The sequence below is a fragment of the Stigmatopora argus genome, chromosome 1 (assembly GCF_051989625.1).
Source record: "Stigmatopora argus isolate UIUO_Sarg chromosome 1, RoL_Sarg_1.0, whole genome shotgun sequence".
NCBI lineage: Eukaryota > Metazoa > Chordata > Actinopteri > Syngnathiformes > Syngnathidae > Stigmatopora > Stigmatopora argus.
The window spans coordinates 14892134-14915519 of record NC_135387.1 but is presented as its reverse complement, the minus strand read 5'-3'; the positions used below and the strand labels follow the sequence as shown (position 1 = coordinate 14915519).

General features: G+C 42.3%; 4 protein-coding genes across 6 annotated transcripts; 3 read left to right on the top strand and 1 right to left on the bottom strand.

The window, feature by feature from the left end:
* Window positions 1–168: 168 nt before the first annotated feature.
* edem2 (ER degradation enhancer, mannosidase alpha-like 2) lies at window positions 169–3647 on the bottom strand. The gene is made up of 11 exons (XM_077601026.1): window positions 3360–3647; window positions 2822–2932; window positions 2705–2744; window positions 2522–2627; window positions 2191–2316; window positions 1861–2072; window positions 1400–1541; window positions 1203–1327; window positions 984–1128; window positions 771–892; window positions 169–701 (listed from the first exon to the last, which is right to left on the bottom strand). Exons 1-11 carry the CDS (start codon window positions 3452–3454, stop codon window positions 246–248), a joined length of 1680 nt encoding a protein of 559 aa, XP_077457152.1. The 5' UTR covers window positions 3455–3647; the 3' UTR covers window positions 169–245.
* On the top strand, window positions 2890–7680 carry LOC144074556 (lymphocyte antigen 75-like). Its single transcript, XM_077601051.1, has 6 exons — window positions 2890–4823; window positions 4898–5082; window positions 5583–5784; window positions 6178–6516; window positions 6907–6998; window positions 7064–7680. The coding sequence occupies exons 1-6, from the start codon at window positions 4766–4768 to the stop codon at window positions 7172–7174; spliced, it is 987 nt and encodes a 328-aa protein (XP_077457177.1). The 5' UTR covers window positions 2890–4765; the 3' UTR covers window positions 7175–7680.
* Window positions 7681–9629: 1949 nt separating this feature from the next.
* ccdc135 (coiled-coil domain containing 135) lies at window positions 9630–15855 on the top strand. Of its 3 annotated transcripts, XM_077601015.1 has the most exons (15): window positions 9630–9747; window positions 10410–10524; window positions 10591–10716; window positions 10777–10995; window positions 11412–11540; window positions 11636–11708; window positions 11908–12036; window positions 12115–12243; window positions 12519–12742; window positions 13101–13304; window positions 13394–13504; window positions 13645–13755; window positions 14364–14558; window positions 14854–14993; window positions 15549–15855. In XM_077601015.1, the coding sequence occupies exons 2-15, from the start codon at window positions 10411–10413 to the stop codon at window positions 15634–15636; spliced, it is 1992 nt and encodes a 663-aa protein (XP_077457141.1). In that variant the 5' UTR covers window positions 9630–9747; window position 10410; the 3' UTR covers window positions 15637–15855. The 3 variants fall into 3 exon arrangements, with proteins under 3 accessions (XP_077457141.1, XP_077457131.1, XP_077457123.1); XM_077601005.1 differs by lacking the exon at window positions 9630–9747 and having other exon boundaries at window positions 10060–10524; window positions 13101–13193; XM_077600997.1 differs by lacking the exon at window positions 9630–9747 and having other exon boundaries at window positions 10060–10524.
* A 5291-nt stretch (window positions 15856–21146) lies between these two features.
* Window positions 21147–22828, top strand: rps21 (ribosomal protein S21). Its single transcript, XM_077595271.1, has 4 exons — window positions 21147–21313; window positions 21685–21748; window positions 22461–22532; window positions 22647–22828. The coding sequence occupies exons 1-4, from the start codon at window positions 21264–21266 to the stop codon at window positions 22704–22706; spliced, it is 246 nt and encodes an 81-aa protein (XP_077451397.1). The 5' UTR covers window positions 21147–21263; the 3' UTR covers window positions 22707–22828.
* The last annotated feature ends 558 nt before the right edge of the window (window positions 22829–23386 follow it).

Here is a 23386-nt window from a genome sequence, read left to right as displayed (position 1 = left end):
GGATTAACGGAATGTGTGTGATGTGGATTAAAGTTATGAGAACACACAAGGTAATGTGCCAAAAGTGGCTGGGGGAACAAGTGAACGAACTAGAAGAAATGGGAAGTGATGGAAATTTCCCAGTGCGCACTGCCCCCTCATGGAGATGATGAAGCAAACACACAGGCATAATAAATAAGTCATGTATTGTGGTATTCATCTCTTCTCAAAACAGAGCCAACGACCAAGTCACTTGGCACGCAAGGTCACGTGTTATCGGTAAAAACTTGTCCCAGGATGGTGAGTCGAGCGCTAAAAGGCTGAACAGGACAAGATAGCGGAGGGGCGGCCTTCCGCTCACCCACTTTCAGAGCAATGCTCTCTGACTGGCCGTGTGGGCGTGTCTCTTCCGATTGGCCTCTGTGTTCTTCAGTGGGCTGCGATAAGCCAAGTAGAATGTCACGGAGCTCTTGTTGCTCATGGCGGTGGTTGCTGCAGCAGTAGAGCGCCGCCGGGTCCAGGGGGTGTGCCTCCGTGTTGAAGATGTAGCCCCCCGAGTTCAGGATGCACTGACCGTCCACCCCGCCCTCGATCCACGACTCTGCTCCGTTGCCGTGCAGGAAGTGGGTGGGGTCAAACAGTAAATAAAGGTACTTGATGGTTTCGGCCAGAAAGAAGGACTCCATTCTGTTGTCCAGCTGGTGGTCTCGCAGGTCTTTCACCTGAAAGCACAAACACGCCATCAGCGGGAACAGGCACACTTGTGTCGTATCTGCCAGTCAGGCACGTACGCTGGCATAACCGCAGGGCGTCTTAGCGATCCGCTCGACGGACTCGACGGCATCGAGGCCGAGCTGCAGGTATGTGTGATCGTTGGTTGCCCTGAACAGGTACATGGCGCTCTCCATTAACTCTAAGTCGCATTAGATAAGAGTGACATTTAAACATGAGGACTCATAAGGCTAAATCCCACATTTTGCAGAATGTGCAGTACATAAACAGACCAGGTCTGAGTGGGTAGCCCTCTCTTTTGTCCACCGTGTAGCCCTGCGAGATACTGTAAAACTCAGGCAGACCTCCAAATTGCCTCCAAACCGAGTAATAGTTCTGGAAGGTCCTGACAGCACTGTCCAAATTACCTAGCAGAGTCTGGAAACACGAAAAATCACTTTAAACCACCAATTTCCTCTCATTGAGCGTGAAGGCCGGGGGCCCGTGGCTACCTGTAGGCCGGGCCAGAAGGCTTCCAGGGACTGGAAGACAGGCATGGATACGGTACCTTTGTGCATCTGCACCCACAAGTACCAGTCATCAAAGCGTGTGTAGTTCTCAAGGGCCCGGTCGTAGGCTGTCAAACCAGAATTACGCCTCATTTTGTCAGTCGTATCTCTGCAAGTGACGAGCGGGACATATAACTCACCTGTGAACATGTTCAGCAACTCCTCATCCTGGAGCAAGATAGCACCCTTCACCAGATACTCAAAGTAGGAGTCCACACCAGCGCCGATGCCTGCGTCCTGCGCCACCCACTTTTGGGAGACGACGTCAATGTGGTTGCCTACCTGCAACCCCACAAACACAACGAGAAATTAGTGATAAGGTTTTTTTTTTTTTAAATATGAAATGATATTGTTTTTGTGGACACTCAATTTATGCTGAGATACAATTTTAAATGATACTGCCCCTGCCTCAGGTGGTAGTATAATAATATATGCAAAACTGGACAATTTTAAAATGATTGTATCTTTGGAGGTGAAACATTTAGTGTGATGATTGGTGAAATCAGTCCTTTGTTGTTGTTTGTGTGTTGTTTCACACACTTCTACTGTAAATAACTGCAGTTACTGCTTGGCTAATCCCATCTACACGTTTTACATTTACCAGTCCAATGTCCGACCTGGTCTTCCACAGAGCCCTCAGCGCACGGCGTGCTGTCTCTTCAAATGTAGTGTCGCCGGTAAGTCGGCTGAGTGTGGCGAATTCCAAGATGAAGGTCCCCACACCAGCGGTGCAGGTAACAGGTGTCTCAGTGGGACTGACGCCCTGCAGCAGGTTGACCGTGCCATATGGCATTCCCGTGGGGGTTTCAAATGCTGTGGGACATGGGGACAATGTAGCCAGGTTTCATTTAATTGTAATGATCTTTTAGATTCTAATTCTACCAAAGCCAGTATTTTGAAATATCACTGTGTTTGACTTGATGTTTACTACCAGGTAGCAGTTTCCTGGCAGCATCCTCAGCCATCCTCAGCAGTGGCCCGGAACACGGCCAGCCGGGTTCCAGCTGCATGCCGGCCTGGCCTGAGAGCAGGTGGGCAGACAACAGACCCCCCACCACTGAAAGACAGACGCCGAGAAAAATGTTATGTTTGCAAACTCAGACGTAGGCAGCTTTTGCCATTTTGAGACGGAAAGAAGTGTTGAAGGTCCTGATCTGATATGAGCCATCTTTAATGTCAGATACGGGATGTGCTACCAAATGTGTTTTTCAGCTTGTTACAAAAAATAGCGAAAGTTCAGTTGATGTGCGACTTGCACAAACCTCTGATGTTCGTCTCAAAGACGGAGGCATTGATGTCAATGTCGAAGTCAATGGTGTCTTGAAGAAGTAACGCCACGCGCTGAAACTCAGTTTGGTTTCCCAGTACCTTCGCACACCATGACTAAGTGTTATTGCACACAGGCGCAGTATGCAACAACGCGAGAAACTCATTTTTAATCTCACCAGCAGGGTATCAAGCGCGTCGATGAGTGTCAACGAAAAGCTGACGAAAAAAGAGGAAATGTCGATGACAGTGATGTAAAATACCTGCCACTTTGCGCACCCCCTCGTTGAACTCACCTTCCCCAAGTGTCCTGACCATCACAGGTGAGGGGGCGGAGCTCATCATAAGGGAAGGCGTTGTCCAGGTAACTGTTGTACGCATGGTAGAACATATCTTTGATTCGCTGTCTGGATGAATTTAAAGTACATATTAATGCAATGCTTACTGTGTGTAATGTAGCACATCATCACATGATGAGTTATATTATCTTATATTTAAGTTGGTATATATTGTTGTGAATGTTAAAAAGTTATTTTAAAATGGGTTAGTAGTAGTCTGCTAGTAGTAGTAAAAAGTGTTGTTTTGTTGTGTATGTGGCGTATTTAACTACAAAAATCAAAAGACCTGATCTGTAGTCAAATATTGACATTGAAATATTGACCATCACGTCATTAGATGGGCATGGACGCGATTCTAGTGTCTATTTTACTAATCCTATATCTGATATCGTATGGCAATATGATTTTTCAACTTCCTCTGGGTTGACAAAGTAGACTTTGTTAAGTGCACGCTTACCTGACTTTTTCTTTCTTTTTTATTCAATCGTATGCTTACCTAACATCGTGCATCTCTTTCTCGGTAAACTGATGAGTCGCCACCGTGATCATGCACACACACACAAGGAGTGCGGCGCGTACAGGAACGCGCATTACGACAGGATCCCTGATAAAAGAAGGCTAAACGTCTGCTAACAGCTAACGAATATAAAATCGTAAAACGACAATGGACGTCAAATATATAGCAAATAGATCTACTTCCTTTTCATCGCAACGTCCCGAAATTATTGGTGTTTCGAATGCGGAAGTTCTTCTTACGTCGCTTTATGAACTAGTACAGATAGGTCTGTCAGGGCAAGACGACGCAACCCGGCTAAGCGAAGTGCCTATGAGGCGGCCATATTGGTCAGGGCAAATGTCCCATCGTAGTGTGCACGTAAAATGAAAGAGATTATATCTTGGTGTCATTAAGAAGCGATTTTATTAGAATAGATCGTTTGTGTAAAGTGCGTGCTGTTAATGCACACACCATTTCGTACAACCTGAGATTTCCATGCCTATGGTCTCAAACATAGATAGCCATTTTCGCAACCTTACATGCCTATGAGACGGCCATATTGAATGCACAAGCGTCAATTCAAGTCGTAATTTGCGCACTTGACAGGTTTTCATAATGTTTACTTTTTTAGTGACAAGTGAAAGCGGGCTCTCTTGAACAGAATATTAGATTGAAAAAACAAAAAAACATAAAGGCTTACTACCAAACACTAACAGATGAACAATGATTAATAGCAATGCTGTTGTACATTTAATTTATAAGCCATTTAGGAAAACCACAATCATTACAAATAAATAACAACGATAAGGAAATTGGCGAGGTGGTTAGTTACAAATAACATAACGATAATGAAATTGGCGAGGTGGCTATTGTTCAGTCATTTAAAACATTTTAAAAAACAAAAGACAGTATTTCACAAATTATGCCCAGACATGTTAAGTCATGAACTACTAATTGTATTGGTACATATTAACAGCCATACATTTATTTACTAGTGTTTTATTTGAAACTGATACATGCCAAAACGATTGTGAACCTTATTGAATTAACTCAATTTGACTGATGTATTAATTAAAAGCAGATGTGGATACAACAACTGCACTCAAATATATACTTAATAATATTCTGGATATTTCAGATATTTAATGGCAAATAACAGTTTTTGAGACTATCAATTGATCACAGCAACAACTTGATAAAAACAAATAACCATTTCATTTGGAGAATGGTGAATTTTTTTTTAAATATCCATTTTGAACTGAATTTACTGCTATGTGGCATTTTATCACTAAACCTCCTTAACATAGGGTGGACTTTAGTGTAAAGAGGAAGTGGTAAGACTTTCTAGTATGAATTTGCATGAAAACAAATTAGATGGAGCATAGTGAATAAGAGTTTTGACAGTGATGCACCAGACAACAGCAATGGAGAAAGTTCTTCTGATCGTGGCCGTCATTGTATCAGGCAAGGAATTAACTTTTTGGATGTGCAAATGTCTCGAGACACGTGTAATCTCCCCATGTACCCCTCCTTTTTAGGCCAGTGTGCATTGTGCTACAGTGCCCGCCGTGTCTTCTATATTGTTAATCAGACAATGACACAGAGCGAAGCCCTACGCCACTGCAAAGGCAAGCATCATGACCTCGCCGCGGTCCACAATGAGGAGGACGTGAAAACGATGATGAACATGGAGGATCTTGACACGATACTCAAGGGAGAGCAGGTACTCATAATGTCATTAGACTGTGTTAAATGCTGTTTCCAGGGTACGAACAAAGACTTCTTTTAAACTGGGACAGCAGCAGTACTTAGTGTAGTACTGTCAGATCTGACACCTAAAATGAATTGGACCTTATCAACATCAATGTAGCCATGGAGTTTAAAAAAAATCCTTCATAAACTGTTGTATAGGGGCACATATGTCGTACAGTGGTTCATTTGCCTGACTTCAGTGCAAATAGCGTTTGGTCCCACTGTGTGAAAAGTAAAGGGCTTGGCACTTATCACTGCTGTGATGGTTTAAAAAAAATTGTAATAAACTTCTGCCTTTGTTGGATCTACATCCAAGATGAAGTTGCATTATAAAAGACCTTCTGCTCTGAAACAGCTGTTTGGCAGTTTTCAGAAGTCTCAATGTCATTAGACAACACAAAAGATATTTGTTCCTTGGCTTTAACGACCCTGAATGTACAAAAAAAAATTCCACTGGTTCCTCCTTCACAGCTCGCCTGGATCGGCCTGTCCACCAAAGAGCCAAACTGGAAGTGGTCGTATTTGGGGCAGACCTTCTACAGAAACCGAAACTACAGCAAGTGGAATCCCGGACAACCAGACAACAAGCAGAACAGAGAATGTTGTGTTATGATGGACAAGGAGGGTTACTGGCATGACGATGAGTGCGACCAACAGCATCCATTCATCTGCAGTAAGATGTTTCCCTCTTCATACAAATCTATATAATGTTGTCTTAAATCATTAAGTACAAGTTGGAATTCCCCCAAAATGCATATATACTAGTTTGTATTTTCACCAATATGTGCAACAGGTAGTGCAAAACCCATTTTTTTTTATCAATTTGTCAGTCCACCGCTTCGTGAGTGGTTAAATAGTTATTGGATAAGTTAGTCACTTAGTTTTCTACTTAATGAAGAGATGCTTTGCAAAACAAACCTCTCCACATACAGGTGATTTTCACCGTTCCAACTTTAAAATCTTCGAAAAATTCACACAATGCATTAAATCCACGAAACGATTCACTGACTTATATGTTTTTGAGCATTACAATTCTCCCCACCATTTAATAAGGATGTATTCCCAGTGTCCAGTGGCAATTACACACTCATGGAGCACAGCCTGACCTGGCACATGGCGCAGGCATCTTGCCGGGAAAACAAGAGTGAACTGGCCACCATAAGCAGCGAGCCCGAGAACCACAAAATCAAGTTCCGGCTCGCTGGTCGGCCCAATGCCTGGCTCGGCTTAAAACGCGACTCATGGAAGTGGTCGGACGGAAGTGCCTTGACATTCTCACTCTGGCAAAAAGGAGAACCTTCCAATGAGACTGAGAAGGACACCTGTGTGGTGGCCAACTTTAGTAATGCAGCACAGTGGAAGAACCACAACTGTGACACCCAACTTCCATCTATCTGCTACTACGGTAAGTGAACATCCACCTTTGCTACTCCTCAATGACACAATGATAAATACTGACGAGAGTTCCTCCATTATGATTCAATTCAGCTGCCATTTTGTAGACGTTGTATATCCTCACTATAGAAAGCACAGAGGCCTGACTGAAGGTCAAAAAAAATCACCAGCATAGAAAATAAAAATAAAAAACTATGAGTCAAGGAATGTTGTCTAACCCAGTTTCTTTTACACAGATTTTTAATATAATGGATCTGATATCAGGCTGCTCTTACTGTAAATTATGTTGTAGTTGTTTATATTAATTCCAGTTAATAAAGTATATCAAAAACATTGGACAATAATTTTTGGGTGGAGTTAAAAATGTATTATCCTCCCTCTCTCTTATTTTGCAATCAAGTTGTTCAGCCCATGAGGACACTTTTGGTGAAGTTGACTGTGGTGCCGAAGAGTTCATCTGTTGATTTCAATATGGAAACTGTCTTGGTGCAGGTAAATTTCAAATTCACAAAATCAGTGTCTTTTTTGTCTCCTAAATGTCATTAATGTGTGTTTAGCTCCAAAAGAGGATGCAGGACAGCCTACAGAGCCAAAATTTCAATATGAGCTGGAAAATGCTGGAAAATGAAACTGAAGGCTGTCACAAGGAGAAGACCAATAACGGTTGATAATAAAATAAAGAAGTTTTGAGCGGTAACGTAGTTGAAATTTGAATACAATAAGAATAAAATCAGTGAAGCATTCAGGTATTTTTTAAATCTCAGCCAAATATTGAAATATGAAAATTACCCAGTTTCATTTTCTTGTGAATGAGACAATTTAAAAGAAAGAAATTAAAATAATTGGTCAATTTGTATGTCATTCATTCATGTTCCAAATCATTTATTCCTACAAGGGGCGCAGGGGGTGCTGGAGCCGATCCCAGCCAAACATACACGCTCACACTCATACTTACGGGCAATTTGGAGTGTTTAACCTACCTTCCTGCTTGTTTTTGGGACATGAGAGGAAACTGGAGTACCCAGAGAAAATCCACACAATCCCGGGTAGAACATGTAGAACTGTGAGGCTAACGCACAACCACTCAGCAAAGGGCCACTATTGGTCAATTTAAACATTAAACATTGCTTTAACAAATGTATAAAATGTATACGTATACTGTACAACTTTTCATTGCCTTAGTACTTAACCAGGTTTGTTTCACACAAATCAGATTGTAAAAATTGATATTATGGCAACTTAAGTAAGCCGTAGCATTAATTAATGCGCCATATGTTAAAAAAAGATTCAAAAGTCAATGTTTTTGTATATGATCAAGTAAGTAATACATTGCACCACAAGATGGCGTTTCAATGTCATTTGGGGAAATAAATTATTACTATACTATATAATTACTATACTATCATTTTTTTTATTCATTTATTCATCCTCCATACCGCCCATCCTCGAAAGGGTTGCGGGGGTTGCTGGAGCCTAACCCCGCTGTCTTCGGGTCAAAGGCAGACTACACCCTAGACTGGTCACCTGTCAGTCGTAGGGCACACAGAGAGACAAACAACCATCTGCACTCCCAATCATTCCACCACTAGTGGGGATTGAGCCCACGCCTGCCCACCCCGAAGTCAGGCGAGTGAACCTCTACACCACGAAGCAGCTATAATTATACTATCTTAGTTCACAATACTATGCTTGAATTAAAAATGATATTAAACTGAAGCTGACATTGTTATCCTTTTTAGTGTACACTGTACCAAATACTGTACATATAGCCATAACAAAATTGTGGCAATAGTTGGGGTATTCTCAGAAGTGGGAGAGTACACGAGTAGATACTGTATGAGAACAATTGATTGCTGTTTTTGGTTGATTTGGTAAAGGTCCTATGGTAGTAAAATGTTTTAACTTTCTGATGTTTGTTCATCTGCACACTACCCACAATATTGCTTTCCTTTGTGGGGTTCAGTATGAGACAACTTTGTCGAATCTTAACAAGGGTTGAATTTATTCTATATATTGCAACATGTAAAGGTATAAACTGAGGATATATCATGGCGTTGATAAAGTAATGTGTTCTCCCCAATGTCCTATCTTTCATTGGGAACTTGGTAACCGTGGCGACGGGACCACAACAAAAACGTCCCGTGAAGGCTGCTAAGCTAACAAAAAGCCACACGTAAGCCAGGTATGATTCAATCCAATAATATGTGATTATATATTTTGAATAATATACTGTTTTTCAATTTTGTTGGTATGAATATAATATTTGCATTTGACATGCTATTTTAGTTTTCACCGCCATTGGAATTTCCTTGAAATTTCCTATTTCTTTCACCTTGGTAACATGAGATTTTCAATGAATTAATGTCAGTTTTTGAGCAGGCTGCCATTTTGGTCAAGTGCTCTGAAGCCAACGACAAAAGCTACCAATGAGCAGCCTAGATGAAGAGACGACCACGTCTCTGGAGTTCAGCACTGAGGAACAAGACGATAGTGGAGCAGAGCAGAGTGGATCAGTCGAGCAAGTGGAGGAAGTTCCACCTGTCCTGGCTCTGAGTGATTTCCTGTAAGCCCCTTCATGCTCATTTTCTCACAAAACACAAAATTGCAATGTCAAGAGACCCTGTCTTTCAAACACCGAAATCCACACGCTACTGTATGTTCCAAAAGGTCTTACATGGGCATTGGTCAGAAAGGTAGGGCAACCTGGGTATATTCAACCTTTTTCATGACATAAACAGAGGAGCAAAGACATACAACGTGACAAATAGGGACACGAGATCAACCCCCACCCACTAACAAGAATATGCATTCTCTGGATCATTTCTGTACTAATTGGCTAACAGGTAACATTTGATGACTGATGAGCAAGTGTGTCTTATAGGCCCAGTCTGCCCTTTCCTGAGTCATACAGAGAAAATTCCGTGGAGGAAGTCCGGCTGCTGGCCATCGCTGATAACTTCCAGTGTCAGTATCACCTTTTGTGTCCCGAACGCAAACCTCTGCTGCTCTGCCCCCTCAACGAATGTGGCATTCAGGTGACTGCAGTGAAACTGCCCATAATAATCTGCGTAACTCGAAATAGTCGCCGGTGACCCCTGAGTGTGTTTGCCATCAGAAATTTGTCTCGACCACACTGCGTCCCACCATGACAAGCCATTCCGAGCTGCTAAACTGGGATGGATGTGCGTCGTTTGTGGCCGACTTCCTGTCTTTGAATCCTTTGGAACCACCGGTAGAGCTTGTGAGTGACAGATTGCATGAGCTTCACTTATACTATAATGTATTCTGTGACTTGGTTGCCCCTTTGTCAATGGGAAAAATGTTTTGGGAAAAAATATTATGATTCACCACAGGTGATATACCTCAGGGAAAGTGGGTACCTTTTTACCCAAAAAGTTATGGATGGGCGGCCCGGCGACTTAAGTGGTTAGTGTGTCGGCCTCACAGCTCTAGGGTCCTGGGTTCAAACCGAGGTCGGTCCACCCTGTGTGAAGTTTCCATGTTTTCGCCGGGCCTGCGTGGGTTTTCTCCGGGTACTCCGGTTTCTTCCCACATTCCCAAAACACGCATGGTAGGCTAAATGGACACTCTAAATTGCCCGAGTTATGAATGTGAGTGTGAATGGTTTTCTGTCCCCTCTGCAATCGGCTGGCCACCGATTCAGGGTGTCCCCCACCTCTGGCCCGAAGTCAGCTGGGATATGCTCCAGCCCCCCTCGTGACCCTAATGAGGATAAAGAAGTTTAGAAAATGAATGAATGATGAAGTTATGGATGATGCTAAAGTTAAAAAAAAGTTTTATTGGGAGAAGTGTGTATGTGCAGCCCAGGTTCTTGTTCTCGGCGACCTCGGTGTTGCGCAGTCAGACGGCGACGTGTTTCGAATATGCCACCCTACTGTGCAGTATGCTGCTGGGCGCCAACTATGATGCCTACTGTGTTAGCGGCTATGCTAGCAAGGAGATGTGTCAGCTCGACCAAAGACGACAAGAATGCCCCATGAAGAGCGCACAGGCTAAGGTAGGCAAGTCAGCTGATTCGCATGTACCCTCGTTTTAAAAGCCAGCTTTCACTGGTGTTGTGCAGGAAACTGACGTGCCGGCGGAAAGTGAGCCATGGCAGAGATTTCAACGTGAACCAAAGAGTCGATTCTTGACGCGTGTGGCCAAGAAGAAACAAGAAGAGGCTGAAGCTGAAGCCAAGCAACATGAGGTAACATGGAAACACGCATTTAGTTTTGGCTTTTGCACCAACGACTTTTGACCCGAGCAGGAGTTACCGGACGCACCTGTTGACACCTTGCGGGGTTTACGGGTTCACTGCTGGGTGCTGGTGTTGGCTGGGTGCCGCAGTGTCCAGGAGAACTTCTTGATTGACCCACTGACAGGAAGGAGTTACAGCACCACTTATGAGCATTTTCTGGGCGTGGAGAGCGTGTGGAATAACCTCAACTACTACGTCAACATGCAGGACTGCAAGGATGGCAGTGCTGTGAGTGTCAGAAATATTTAGGATTATAAGGCAATTATTTTTCACGGCCCGGTAGAAGAGTGGTTGGCACGTCTGCCAACCACTGTTCTGGGACCGAGGGTTTAATTCCTGGTGCATTCATGGTAAGCTAATTGACTAAGTTAAATGGTCCCTGGGTATGAGGGTGTGCGAGATTGGTTGTTTGTCACCCTGCGATTGGCTAGCAACCAATTCAGGGTGTATTCTGCCTACTGCCCATAGTTAGGTGGGATAGGACTCCAGCACCCCTGTGACACTATTAAGGATAAATGTAACTGAAGATGAATGAATAAACAAAACTTGTTATCAGAACTGGGCTGTTCATCTTTTTTATATGTATTGTATAAAACAATTTGAGCACTTATTAGCCATAAACATGTGGCTGTTTGTGTGTACAGGATCTTGAATATGACCTCCATGACATCAAGATGTGGGAGCCAGTGTTGTTTGGCGTCACCAGTAAAAGGCAACTCAACATTGAACTTCTCAAGAGGAAGGAGATGAAAATGATGGGCATGACTTTTGTTGTACGTCTTTGCAAAGTTTGAGAGACAAAGACAAGAATTTCAGTCGTAAACATACAGTGATTTCAGAATCAAATTTGAATGGTATTTTGGTGAAGGAAGAAGAAGAAGAAGACCGAGTCCTTGAGATGCCAAGAACCTGGGTCAATTCCATCTATATCTCCAAACAAGGTACAAAATATCTAATTGCTCTCCTTCCCACATTAAACGATGTTGTACAATTTCGACATATTCTTAGCTTTTATGAACAGAACCACCATGGCACGTGATAGCCCAAATTAGCGGATGGCTGCTTCCTTTACTTGTAGGTAAGAGCATGTAAAAGTTGATATTTTTGTGTCTGTGTCCAAATGTTTTGCGTTGCGGTTAGACTTGGAGACGCGTTGGCCTGGAGGCTGGAAGATGACTCGCTACAAGAAAATGGAACTAGAGCTGTTTGCACCTTACTTGCGGATGGATGGTCTGGTAACCCGACTGAGCACCTACAAGGACTTTGATTGTGAGCATTCGCACATTACTCGCGTGTGTGATGCTGATGCCGTCTCGTATGTGTCAAATGTGTGTGTATGTGTTGCAGACGCAGAGTTGATGACGGTGAAGGAGTGGTACAGAAACAGAAACGACCACCTGCGGAAGCGTGAGATGAATAAAGTGACAGGCATCACCATCGAGCGCTTCACAGAGGGACGACAGTTTCACCTTCTATGTAAGTAAATAGTCACGCGCACCCATCTCACAACCATCAAGCGTAAAAGTAGAATGCATACTAGAACTCAAAAATAAAAAGTCCAGGTCTTAAAAAGATTCAAGTGTGAGTATTCTAATGTATGAGGAGCCAAAGAGTGTAAGAATAGGGCATTGTAAAATGCTTCACCCAGTCTCCCTCCTGTGGCTGTCGTTAACAATTATCCTTTTTCCTTTTGTTTTAAATTTTACATTCTGTTGCCATTAATCCTAACGCACCATTCACGGTCTGCTCAGTCCACAGATACACGTCAACCCCGACAGGCGGCTGCGAGCACGAGATGGAATTCAGCGGCGCTCGCGTGGACGGCCTGGTGCGGCGGGTGGACACACCAGAAGAAATGACAGAGAGCTTCAAAGGCCGTGAGGACTTCCTCTATTACAGACAAGTCCTCTTTGACCAAAACGTCATATTGCCTGAGGAACACATTGGCACAAAACCAGAAGAGAGACCCTTGCTGGTAAATCACTTTTCAGGACACCCAATCGGTCCGAGCGTCCACTCCAGTCACTCAGTGATTATAACTAGAATACAAAAAAAGTAGTTTGCTGGTCTTGAATTCTTCTTTAGTTGGTTCAATCAGTTTGTTTGCGAGTTAGTTTGCCATTAACAGGTGGTTTAGTTACTTTGCTAGGGACTTTAGACCTACCGTATTTTACACACTACTATAAGACGCAACTAATGAATCAGTTATGTTGTACAAAACAAACTTTGGCTTTGTGTCAGCTGTTCTGTGTTCATCGCTAACATGGTGTAACAACTTTAGGAGTGAATTTCCATACAACTGTAGTATAATGTGTGTGTTTGTGTGTGCACAGAAAGTGTTGGAGCGTTTCCACAGGAATCCAAAGAAGGATGCTAATGAGGATGTGGCTGAGCGCGTCTTTGTGGCGTCCCAAAGGAAGATTGAGGTAAAGTACCATCTGGAGGAGAACCGCTTTGTCCCATGCATGAGGACGTTCATCAAACCATTCGGCTCAAGGGACCCGGAATTCAGGGCTGACATGGTTTCCGGCTTCCATGTATGTATACACAACCACATGTAGTATATGTTGTAAACGGATGCTAACAATGGCAGCACAGTAACATTTTTTTTTCTTTGTTCATTTAGGTGGATCCTTACCAGAAGCCCCTAAAAACGCTCGGTCTGTACGAACTTCTCTCAGACCTCATCAAAGCTGAGCAGGAAGTCGATCTCCAGATCAAGAGCTCCAAAAAAGAGGTGTGAGGATGGAGGGTTTTTGGTGTTCTTCTGAGTTTAGACTGAGAGAGAAAAATATGTTTTTCCAGTCGAAACAGAAAGTGCAGGAAAGCATGCAAAGAGAATCATTCTTAGATAGTTAGTCATGAATATGTGCACAGGTGCGAGATATCGTGGCTTGCAGGGAACAAGAGGAGATAGATATTCTTCTTCATTTTTCGCCGTGGACTACCACCGGCATAGCCAAGGCCCGCAGTCTCCGAGAGGAAATGGTTTGGTCCTTGTGCAGTACACGACATACCACAAAAACAAACAATGCACTAAACGCCTCAAGTTTTATTTGTCTCTGATTTTCCCAAATACTTGACAAAGTAAATCACACTAAACATCATTTTTAAATTAGTAACTACTAGAGAATAATTTCAAAGTTATAAAATGAAGCTCCTAATGAGAATGCAAAAATGCAATTGTTCAAATTGTTATACTCATCAGAGTTTCGAGATATTGTACAGGAGGGTTCTTTGTTTAGCATGGAGGATCTGCATCGAAGGTCCACATATTGAAACACTCTATTCCAGATCGGCAATACTCTGATTTCAGATAGTGCCTTCAAGAGAGGCTGGCAAATGATATTGTGCCATTTTGGTAGACATATTGACGACCAACAACATAAAGACTATGGAAGAAGCCTTGTTTAATGCGCTTTCCTAAGAGCAGCTCCATAGAAAAATCTTTACGCAGGCATTCTGATCAACTCAAGCAGAGAAGCTGCAAAATCTGAAATGTACACCGGTTAGAAAAATTGTCACACTGTCCACATATGGTCAATTCTAAAAAGCAATAAAGTGTGTGCGTGCGCGTGTGTGCGTGCATGGTTTAGGAGCGTGTCGCAGCCGAGGAGCAGCGGTGGTTGCAAGAGAAGGACACAGACTTTTTGGCTCCCTTCCTAAACAGACTGAGTGGCATCGAGATCACGAACGCCGAAGATGCACAACGTCTATACGAGGATAGCTTGGCAAGCTTCCAGGGACAAATGAATGCACAGACACGACTTATCCAGGAACGTCACGACCAGGTACCAGGCCTTGGATGAATATCTCTGATGTCAAAATATTTTTTGAAAGCGACCTTCCATGAAAGGCCACATGAAATAGAAATCAAAATTAGTGTTATATGCATTTATCATCGATGTGCTTTGTGCTCTGATTGCAATTGTGGTATCTGATATTTTTATTACCTCATACTTTGATGAAAAGAGAATCGGCCTACTACTATTTCGACAGTGTTAGCCAATGTCAACTGATGTGTTTGTGTGTGTGTGTGTGTGTGTGTGTGTGTGTGTGTGTGTGTGTGTGTGTGTGTGTGTGCAGGCGACACGAGCACTGAAAAAAATACAAGAACATTACCACTCAACCCAGCAGGATATGAGCCACCAGGAGCAGAAGGAATACGATGCCTACTGCGCCCAGCACACCTCTCAGAGCCACGTTGCCGAGAAGCGACTCAGCATGTAGATACACAGACATAAATGCACACATCACAAATATAGAGGCCATGTTTAGAAGGGAAAGGGTCGGAAGTAAAAACAAGTGGCGTTTTGTTGTTACTTTTTTGCGTCCTGAAATGAGTTTACACCAAGACGCAAAAGTGCAAAAAGGCCCACCCACCGTGTAGATGGCAGCAACAACCAACCCATTGGTCTATTTTTTAAGACTCGGGGTGGGGTAGAAATGCTTTGGGTGGGCTGATAAGATTTGTGCTACTTAACATTATCTTAACTTGGACGGAAGGTTGTAATTTGGGCAGTTTTTTTTAAGATGTGATTTGGCCACTATCTGGGAACAGCTGTCACCAAAAGAATGCTTGCATTTTCAACTGTTTAGTTCAAAACTACAGGGTGTAGCACTGTCAAGATTCCCACTCTGGAAGGGTTCTTCAGATTTCTACGTTTTCAGAACCACAAAACATTGCCTCCGTCTAAACAATATGAACATCAGTTTTATATTTTTTGTTGTTGTTGTTGCATTTTCTCTTTGTCTTTACATGCCACTATATGTGTTTGCAGGCACAAAAGATCAGCTGTTCAAAGGTACCGTGCATTGGACCAAAGGCTCAAACAAGATCCACGACTGGCTCCTTTCCTACTCAAATAAGGACACGTATAAAGTTTTATATTTTCATTATTCATTTCATCACGATGGGTGGCTTGTGAAGTTCACATGCCCAAAATTTGCCTCTATGGTGTCTCCTGTACTCCTTTTGCATTAAGACCTTAAAAGCTTGTCTCACTTCTTTGCATTAGGAAATCTGTTTGCCATGTTTGTCTATCTTTTTGTATTTGCCTGAACTGTGTTAAAAATAAAAAAAGAGAATGTGACCTCATCAACTGCACTCTAATGATCATGTCATTGCGGATATCACAATCAAACTCAGTGCAGAGAAGTCATACAATCTTCACTGAGTTGTTACCATTGGAATGTTTTATTTTGCACCATTAAAAAAACAATGACAAAATAGTCATTAAAATATGTTTTCCAATTGAATTGAAATTCTAAAAAAAAGTGGCTATGGATCACAGCTCTTAACGAGTTCAAAAAAAAATGAACACCATTGAACGGTATTCGGTCATATTTCCAGTCTCATTGAGTTCCTCATTCCCTGATATGTGCCATAACGTGCTGCAATTTTCCAGGGCTGTCTTGTCATCTCCCACATTGGACTCCTCTTCATTGTTAGGTGTTTGATTTCACTCCTTGATATTTTTACAACATGTGACCTGGTAGATTGAGCCATCAGTTTCTGTACATGACTTCCCCTCACTTGTTTAAGGAGCAAGATTAGAGCATATTTTGGGGCTATTGTCTTTTAATCTGAGGTTCTTCCCCAAAGTTTTAAACATGCTTTGGTATACAACCCTTGCTTCTTGATTGCAGCGTCCCAGCCAAGTTACTTTCCCTGTCAAAACTCCAGGGAACATTTTTGCACAAATAGTTTCAGGCATTTCTGGATAAACCTTATGTCCAGCAGATGTTCCAGTCTTGTTTTAAAATACCACACAGAACATAGTCTGCATTAATAAGAGCTTTTGACAACAACCTTCTTGCAAATGACTCTTGAGGTCCTTGCCTTAAACAAAAGTAACTTGCGTTAATTTACTAGTTACTTATTTTAAAACTAACCCAGATGGTTAGTTATCTGATTTAAATGGTATCACAATTTGAATTAATTTCTTCTTTAGTAGGTAGCCTGCTCACTTAATCATAAAATGACAACCAGGCTTTGTTTAAGCAAAATGTGATACCGTTACCAGCTCAGCGTGAAAGTGTTACAAGTAATCTGGACTTAAACATGTGAAGGGTCTCTTGAGTGTGTTGCCCACAGTGGAGAAGAACCTCCTGATTCTGCTCTGCTCATCTGCTCCATCTTGCCAGCTGTTGACCGTGTTGCTCAACTGTGTCAAGACCGCTTCGTCGAAGGACACCTCGTCCGACAGCAATGCTTCCAGCAGCTTCTCCTGAGAGCCAAACTGCCAGAAGAGATTTTTTAGTACCACCTGCACGAATCTGCTGCAGCTGAGCATGTGCTCGGCCGCTAAAAACGCCAAGTTGATATTCAACACTTTTTGAGACAGACGTCGGATGACAACAAACACGTCATCCGGCTGGAGAGTTTTGCGGACTTTCTTTGGGAAGTACTTGACCAAAGTCATGATCAGCATACTGACAAAGTTCCTGGACATCTCTCGTATCGAGGGATCTGAGTTGTCCAGTTCTTCGCAACTGGATGGAGAATCTTCTGAATCCTCCGTTTCGGTTTCTGAGTGCATGATGTTGGAGACGAGCGTGTCGATGTCTTTTAATGCACCGGACACCTGGTCGGCGCTGGCCTTACGCTTGCTGGGTTCCATCTCCATCCAGAGGAGCACCTGCTGCAAAAACTTCCCGACGCAATCCTCCACAATTCTTTTCATGACCTCTGGTTCCTGCTCTTTTCTCTTCTTGCGTCTGTGTGGAGACCGCCTGTCCGAAGAACCAATGCCAATGCTGGCCTTAATGAAATCATAAATTCTATCACTCAGCTGTCTGGAGAATATTGTTATTTCATCTCTAAGGCTCTCCATGTTCTGGCTGAGTTTGGGTCTTTCCATAGGAAACTTTGTGTACAAGTCTTCTACTTTGTCAACTATTCCCTCAAAGTTTAGAGGGGGCGGACTCCCGGGCGAATCCAGGTTAGAGCCCCGCAAAGACCTTTGCCGGCGTCCCTTGGCGCTAGAGACCGAGGTGGGAGGAGCCCCAACGAGGAAATCCGACTCCTTCTGAAGATCCGGAGAGGTACAATCCGTCACAAGTTTTGTAAACTGATTTTTGGAAAACTCCACAAAGCTGCTTTTGCGAATGACCTCATGGCGAGGCGTTGGCTCTCGAGAAGAAAAAAAGTTGGTTAAGGTGTTCTGGATTAGCCTCAGGTCAAAGTGAGGACAGTGGGACCCACTGCTCTTTCTTTTCTTGTTGTTAGAGTAGTGAAGGTCACTCCTAATCGTCGTGACAATGTCCGACGCCGTACCGTGAAGGTCCGCGGAGGTATTTGGTTGGCAACATTCAGGATCGGACTCTGTGGGGTCTGTCCATTTGCGGAGGATTTCGCTCACCGCCTCTGTCGTTTCTTTGACGCTAATTGTCGATTTTGGAGTGCAAGACGTCTTTGCACTTGGTGATCCATCGCTGTCCGACGCTACGGATAGGGCGGTGTTCGGACGCCAGCATGCACCCAGACATCGTGTCGTGGATTTGACGCGGGCCAGGTAAGACCACAGAGCCCCACAGCAGAGCCTCACCATCTTGTACAGAACCCCCAGTTTGCTAAACGTCCCCGGGACATAGATGGCCACTGGCTTGTCGTTGCTGTCGGATTCGGTGGCCAACGCCAGCGTGCGGCTGACTCGCTTCGAGATTTCACTGGACATCATTGAGTCCAGCTGGCTGGCGTGGTCGCATGGCTGCTCAGGAACACTGAGGGCTGACGCGAACGCTGTATTCATGGCGCCGTCCATGTCTGGGCTCACGCTTTCGGGCTTCACTTGCGCCACCCGCTCCTGGAACAAGGGAAGGATGACTTTGAGGGTGTCAGCTGAGAGTTTCTGAGCAATCTCCGTGCACATGTCGGCCAATATGGCTCCCGTGTCAGAGTCAAATTGTCCAGCAGCCAGCAGACACCACTGCGCCGAAGAAATTTGATCAAAATGTTTAGTCACAATATGGTGGAGAACCTGATGATAGTCTGTACATTCCGACTCCATTCTCACACATTCTTTCGCGTGCCGCTTCTGGTGACCAATCATCCAAACTAAATGATGACACATTCAAACAGGGCAAAGTTGTCCAGTCTTTCACCCTATGACAAAGGAAGACTTTCATAGGAAATTGAAAATATGCTTTATGATGTCAGTGTGTTACTCCAACTCATTGTGATGAGATCAGATGGTGTGCCGCCACAACTTCCTGTCCAACTGATGATGTCACTTTGTTCTTCAATGAAAGTTGTGGCTCTGACGCAATTCTAGTTTGAAAGAAAAAACACTGACTCCATCATCATCATCGTTTTTATTTCAAATTCAAACACTAAGGACAAACACACAAGGTACTTTGATTTCAACTTTCTAAATTAGAAGGATGTCAGTGTTGGTATTATGCATGGAAAATGTACTGTAAATCGCAATTAGTAATAAAAGCTGGAAGGTGGATAGAATGTAGACTGACTTCGCCGACCAAAGATGAAAGCCTTCTCTGCTGGCCTAAGAAATATCTGAATCATATATTATATTTTGTCAATCAATACTTATTAAATAATTCCAAATGGTCTGTTAGCTTCCTTGCTTTAACCAATCAGATTTCGAGTTGGCAACACCACAATGTATTGTCGCAGGCGTAGGGATACGTCATCGCTTTCACCAACTATGATTAGCTACCAAACTGTATCTGGAGCTAGCTGCACAAGCAAATATATTGTTGTGTTGATTTAAAGCCATTTTCAAGACGGACTATGCCAGAAATACGACAGGACAGGCTCGACTTTCAGCATTAGCTTCGATGGCGATAGAAAAGAAGGAAGAAAGAAAGGAGGATGGATATTGTGTACAGTTAAAAAGGTTTTTTGGTGAGTAAAATATGGCTATATTCCTAAATAATATTTCAATTGTGGGCCCGGTTCTGATATCTGAAAAGCTCCAGTGTTTGTATTTAATCACTAAATGCTCCTAGGAAGTGGATTTTACCCCATTTTAGTGCAATTTTTGCCGTTTCGCCATTGACGTCCATCGCTGTCTTTTCCCGGGGAAATCACCTCCCTGGCCTGGTTGTAATGTCTGAAAAGCTCCAGTATTTCTATTTAATCACTAAATGCTGCTAGGAAGTGGATTTTACCCCATTTTAGTGCAATTTTTGCCGTTTCGCGTATGGACGTATATGGACGTATCGACCTTCATCACTGTCGTTTTCCCGGGGAAATGATACTCCGGGCCTGGTTCTGATGTCTAAAAAGCTCCAGTATTTGTATTTAATCAATAAATGCTGTTTTCGGCTGGATTTTACCCCATTTTCGGGCAATGTTTGCCGGTACGCCATTGACGTTCATCGCTGTCTTTTCCCGGGAAAATCACCCCCCTGGCCCAGTTGTAATGTCTGAAAAGCTCCATTATTTGTATTTAATCATTAAATGCAGCTAGGGAGTGGATTTTACCCCATTTTTGTGCATTGATTTATTTAATATTTTTTATGTGTCGCAGCTGTAGCTGCAGTCGAGGTTTTATAGCCATAAAATAGTTTTTGAGGGTTGGATTGATTCGTTGAAGGCGCGACGAGAAAATGCACGGACCGCCACTGCATCTGAAGGTATTTGATGTTATATCCTTTGTTCTTTGGAAAAGTCAACGATGGTGTGTCTGTGTTTTATTTGTTTATTATTGCCTTGCTATACACATTGTATGATAGTATACAGTTAAGTAATATATTTACATCTTAAGGAATAAATTACATATTACTTATATTTTCATTCCCCTAAACAAAGTAATTCGTTATTTTACTAGTTACTTTTTTCTTTTTTTCCTCTATTCTTTAAACATTTATTTCAATGGATGAAGATTCATTTGCTGAATTTTTGGAGCTTATCACACAATTAAATAGGAAACAATATAGTTATGCGTGCAACCATCTGTGAATCTATTAACATCAGTATTTTTATCTCATTAAATATCATCCATAAACGATAGAAATTGTTTTACGTTGATACTAATGATTAAAGATAAGTTTGCGCTTGTTAAGCCCCTGTAAACAAAACTTCTGTAAAGCGGAAGTGTTCAGTATTTCTTTTTCCGGGTCATGTTGCCTTCCTTTCCTGTCATCCATTTGTCGGATACGGTGAGTGTTTGTCCGGCTCTCTCCAAAACCGCCTTAAATGATCATCAACGAGGACATCATGATGTTTTCTGCGTCTTTTTGTGGCAACTGGAAGGATAGCATTACCGTGTTTCTTTGTTACAAACTGTACTGTAGATAAAATATGAAAATAACCACATTTATCCCGCCGCACGCGGTCCTTTGCCAATGCTAGCTCCTTTGCTAATACTTGCTAAGTAGCTAAAGTTCCGTATATGAGGAAGCCAGTTTACACATTGCTATAAATTGGGGTTTGGTTTAATTGAGGTTAGTGGGAGAGTTATTTGTAGTAAACAATGTTGACTTGAAATGTCTTGTTTTGTAGCTTTGTTGACGACTCGTTGATCAACATGCAGAACGACGCTGGCGAATTTGTGGACCTCTACGTCCCCCGTAAATGGTGAGCATATCGGATGCAGTGTAGTGTAAAGTTTGCGTGATTTAGGGCAGCGATGGAGACCACTGTGTTTTGTAGCAATTGACCTTTTCCAACAGACGTTTGCAACATGCAATATACTTTTAACTCACTCAAAATATTGTCGTCTTGGTATCATGTCAGGCAGCCTTCTGACCTGCAACTTCACTGGACGTCAATGGCAGCCTTTAAATCAAATGTTGCCCATAAATATGTTTAATTGGAGCAGCATATTGTGTTAGTGTTTGTTTATTAACAAGGAAAATTGAGCAACCCTGCTAGGACATAATAAAAATATATCATTTAAGTTTATTATTTATTATTTAATTAAAATGTTTCTTGTGTTTGCTCCAAAGCTCTGCAAGCAATAGAATAATTGGAGCCAAGGACCATGCTTCTGTCCAGATCAACATAGCTGAGGTAAATATTTTTATGCACGTGACACGGCTTTAATATACACCCCACTCATACAAATCACTGAAAATATTACTGTTGAATAATTAGATTTTCAGGATCAGGATTCGTTGGGTCGATCACAGGTCCACAAATATAAAAGTGACCAGCCAATTTTTTTTTTCATTCTCAACCGTGTGTTTCTTGAGGTCGTCCCCTGGAGTTGACAATATTTGGTTGGCTGAAATGTCTGAAATTGAGGACACAGAATTGGCAACCCTCACTAATATTATACCAACTCTTTTGCTTCCCAAAGTCCACAAATTTTTCGGCCCACTTAATATAGCATCCATGCAGCTAAGATCTCAAGCAATCCATGGTTTTATTTAAACCATTATTCTGTAGTTCCAGCAAAAGTCATTACTTATGGTATTTGTGACCTTATATATATATATATATTTGGATTTATTTTTTATTTTTTTAAGCTGAATCTCTTGGATGCATTTGTTATGATGCACACGAAAACCCGTAGTAATGGATCACTTGGGTTAATCGTACTTTGTACACTATATTTAAAACACAATCGATGAAATTTCACAAGGGTTAAAACTTTTCAGATTGCCCATTTAAATTGAAGGCAAAGTGGGGAATATTCAGGATCATTAGTTATAGTATATAGGAAACAATGATGTTTGTCTGATACACTAATGACCCCAAGTTGTATCAACGTCTGATGCAGGTGGACAAAGTCACGGGTCGCTTCAATGGCCAGTTCAAGACCTACGCCATCTGTGGTGCCATCCGCAGGATGGTAAGTAGTTTACGGTTCTCCAATTGGAGATTGGAGTTTTCCCTTGTTTTTTTTTCAATTTGTTATTTTTTGTAGCCGCAAGTTTCTAAATGTGTGCGTTCTTACCCAAAACAGGGAGAATCTGATGATTCCATCCTTAGGCTGGCAAAGAATGATGGTATTGTTGCCAAGTAAGGAGACTTCTTTCTCACCAAGATGTCATCATCCGATCATCCTTGCTTTGTGTATTTTTCCTCTTCCACACAGGAACATCTGAATTGTTAAAATTTGTTCAATAAAATATGACAAAATCTAAATGCCTGTTGTTCTTTGTAAAGTTGAATTTATTTAGTTGCATTGAATATTTGACTCGTTTTTTTTAAAGATTGTGTTACTATATTAAATTTCCAAAGCACCATTCAACCAGGGTCCCAAAAAATTGTCAGACAAAGCAATAAGAAAGAGACGGCCTGCTGGGTTATGGCATCTAATGATGTCATTACAAAAATAAACTTTACTATATAAGGTCACAGACCTCTTTGAAATCTCATACTTATTAAAATACCTGGGAAACTACTAAAGCTTAATTTCTTTAAATAAATCTTGATGCACACTACATTCTGTAATCACTACTACAACATTGTGGAAAAAAAATCCCATTGTTGGAAAAGTAATAATGGTGATCTTTGGAGTATTGAACAGTATTTGATGAGGGGATCACCTCCCTGTGGTGTTTTAAAACGCACCCACCTTATGTTCTGCAATGTGTAATGTAGCGGAAACCATCCCAACCTTCTCACTGCCCAATGTGAATGAACCACCTTTCCCATTGTGCACCACAGTCACAAAAAAGTGTTATGTTCCAACATGTTCTC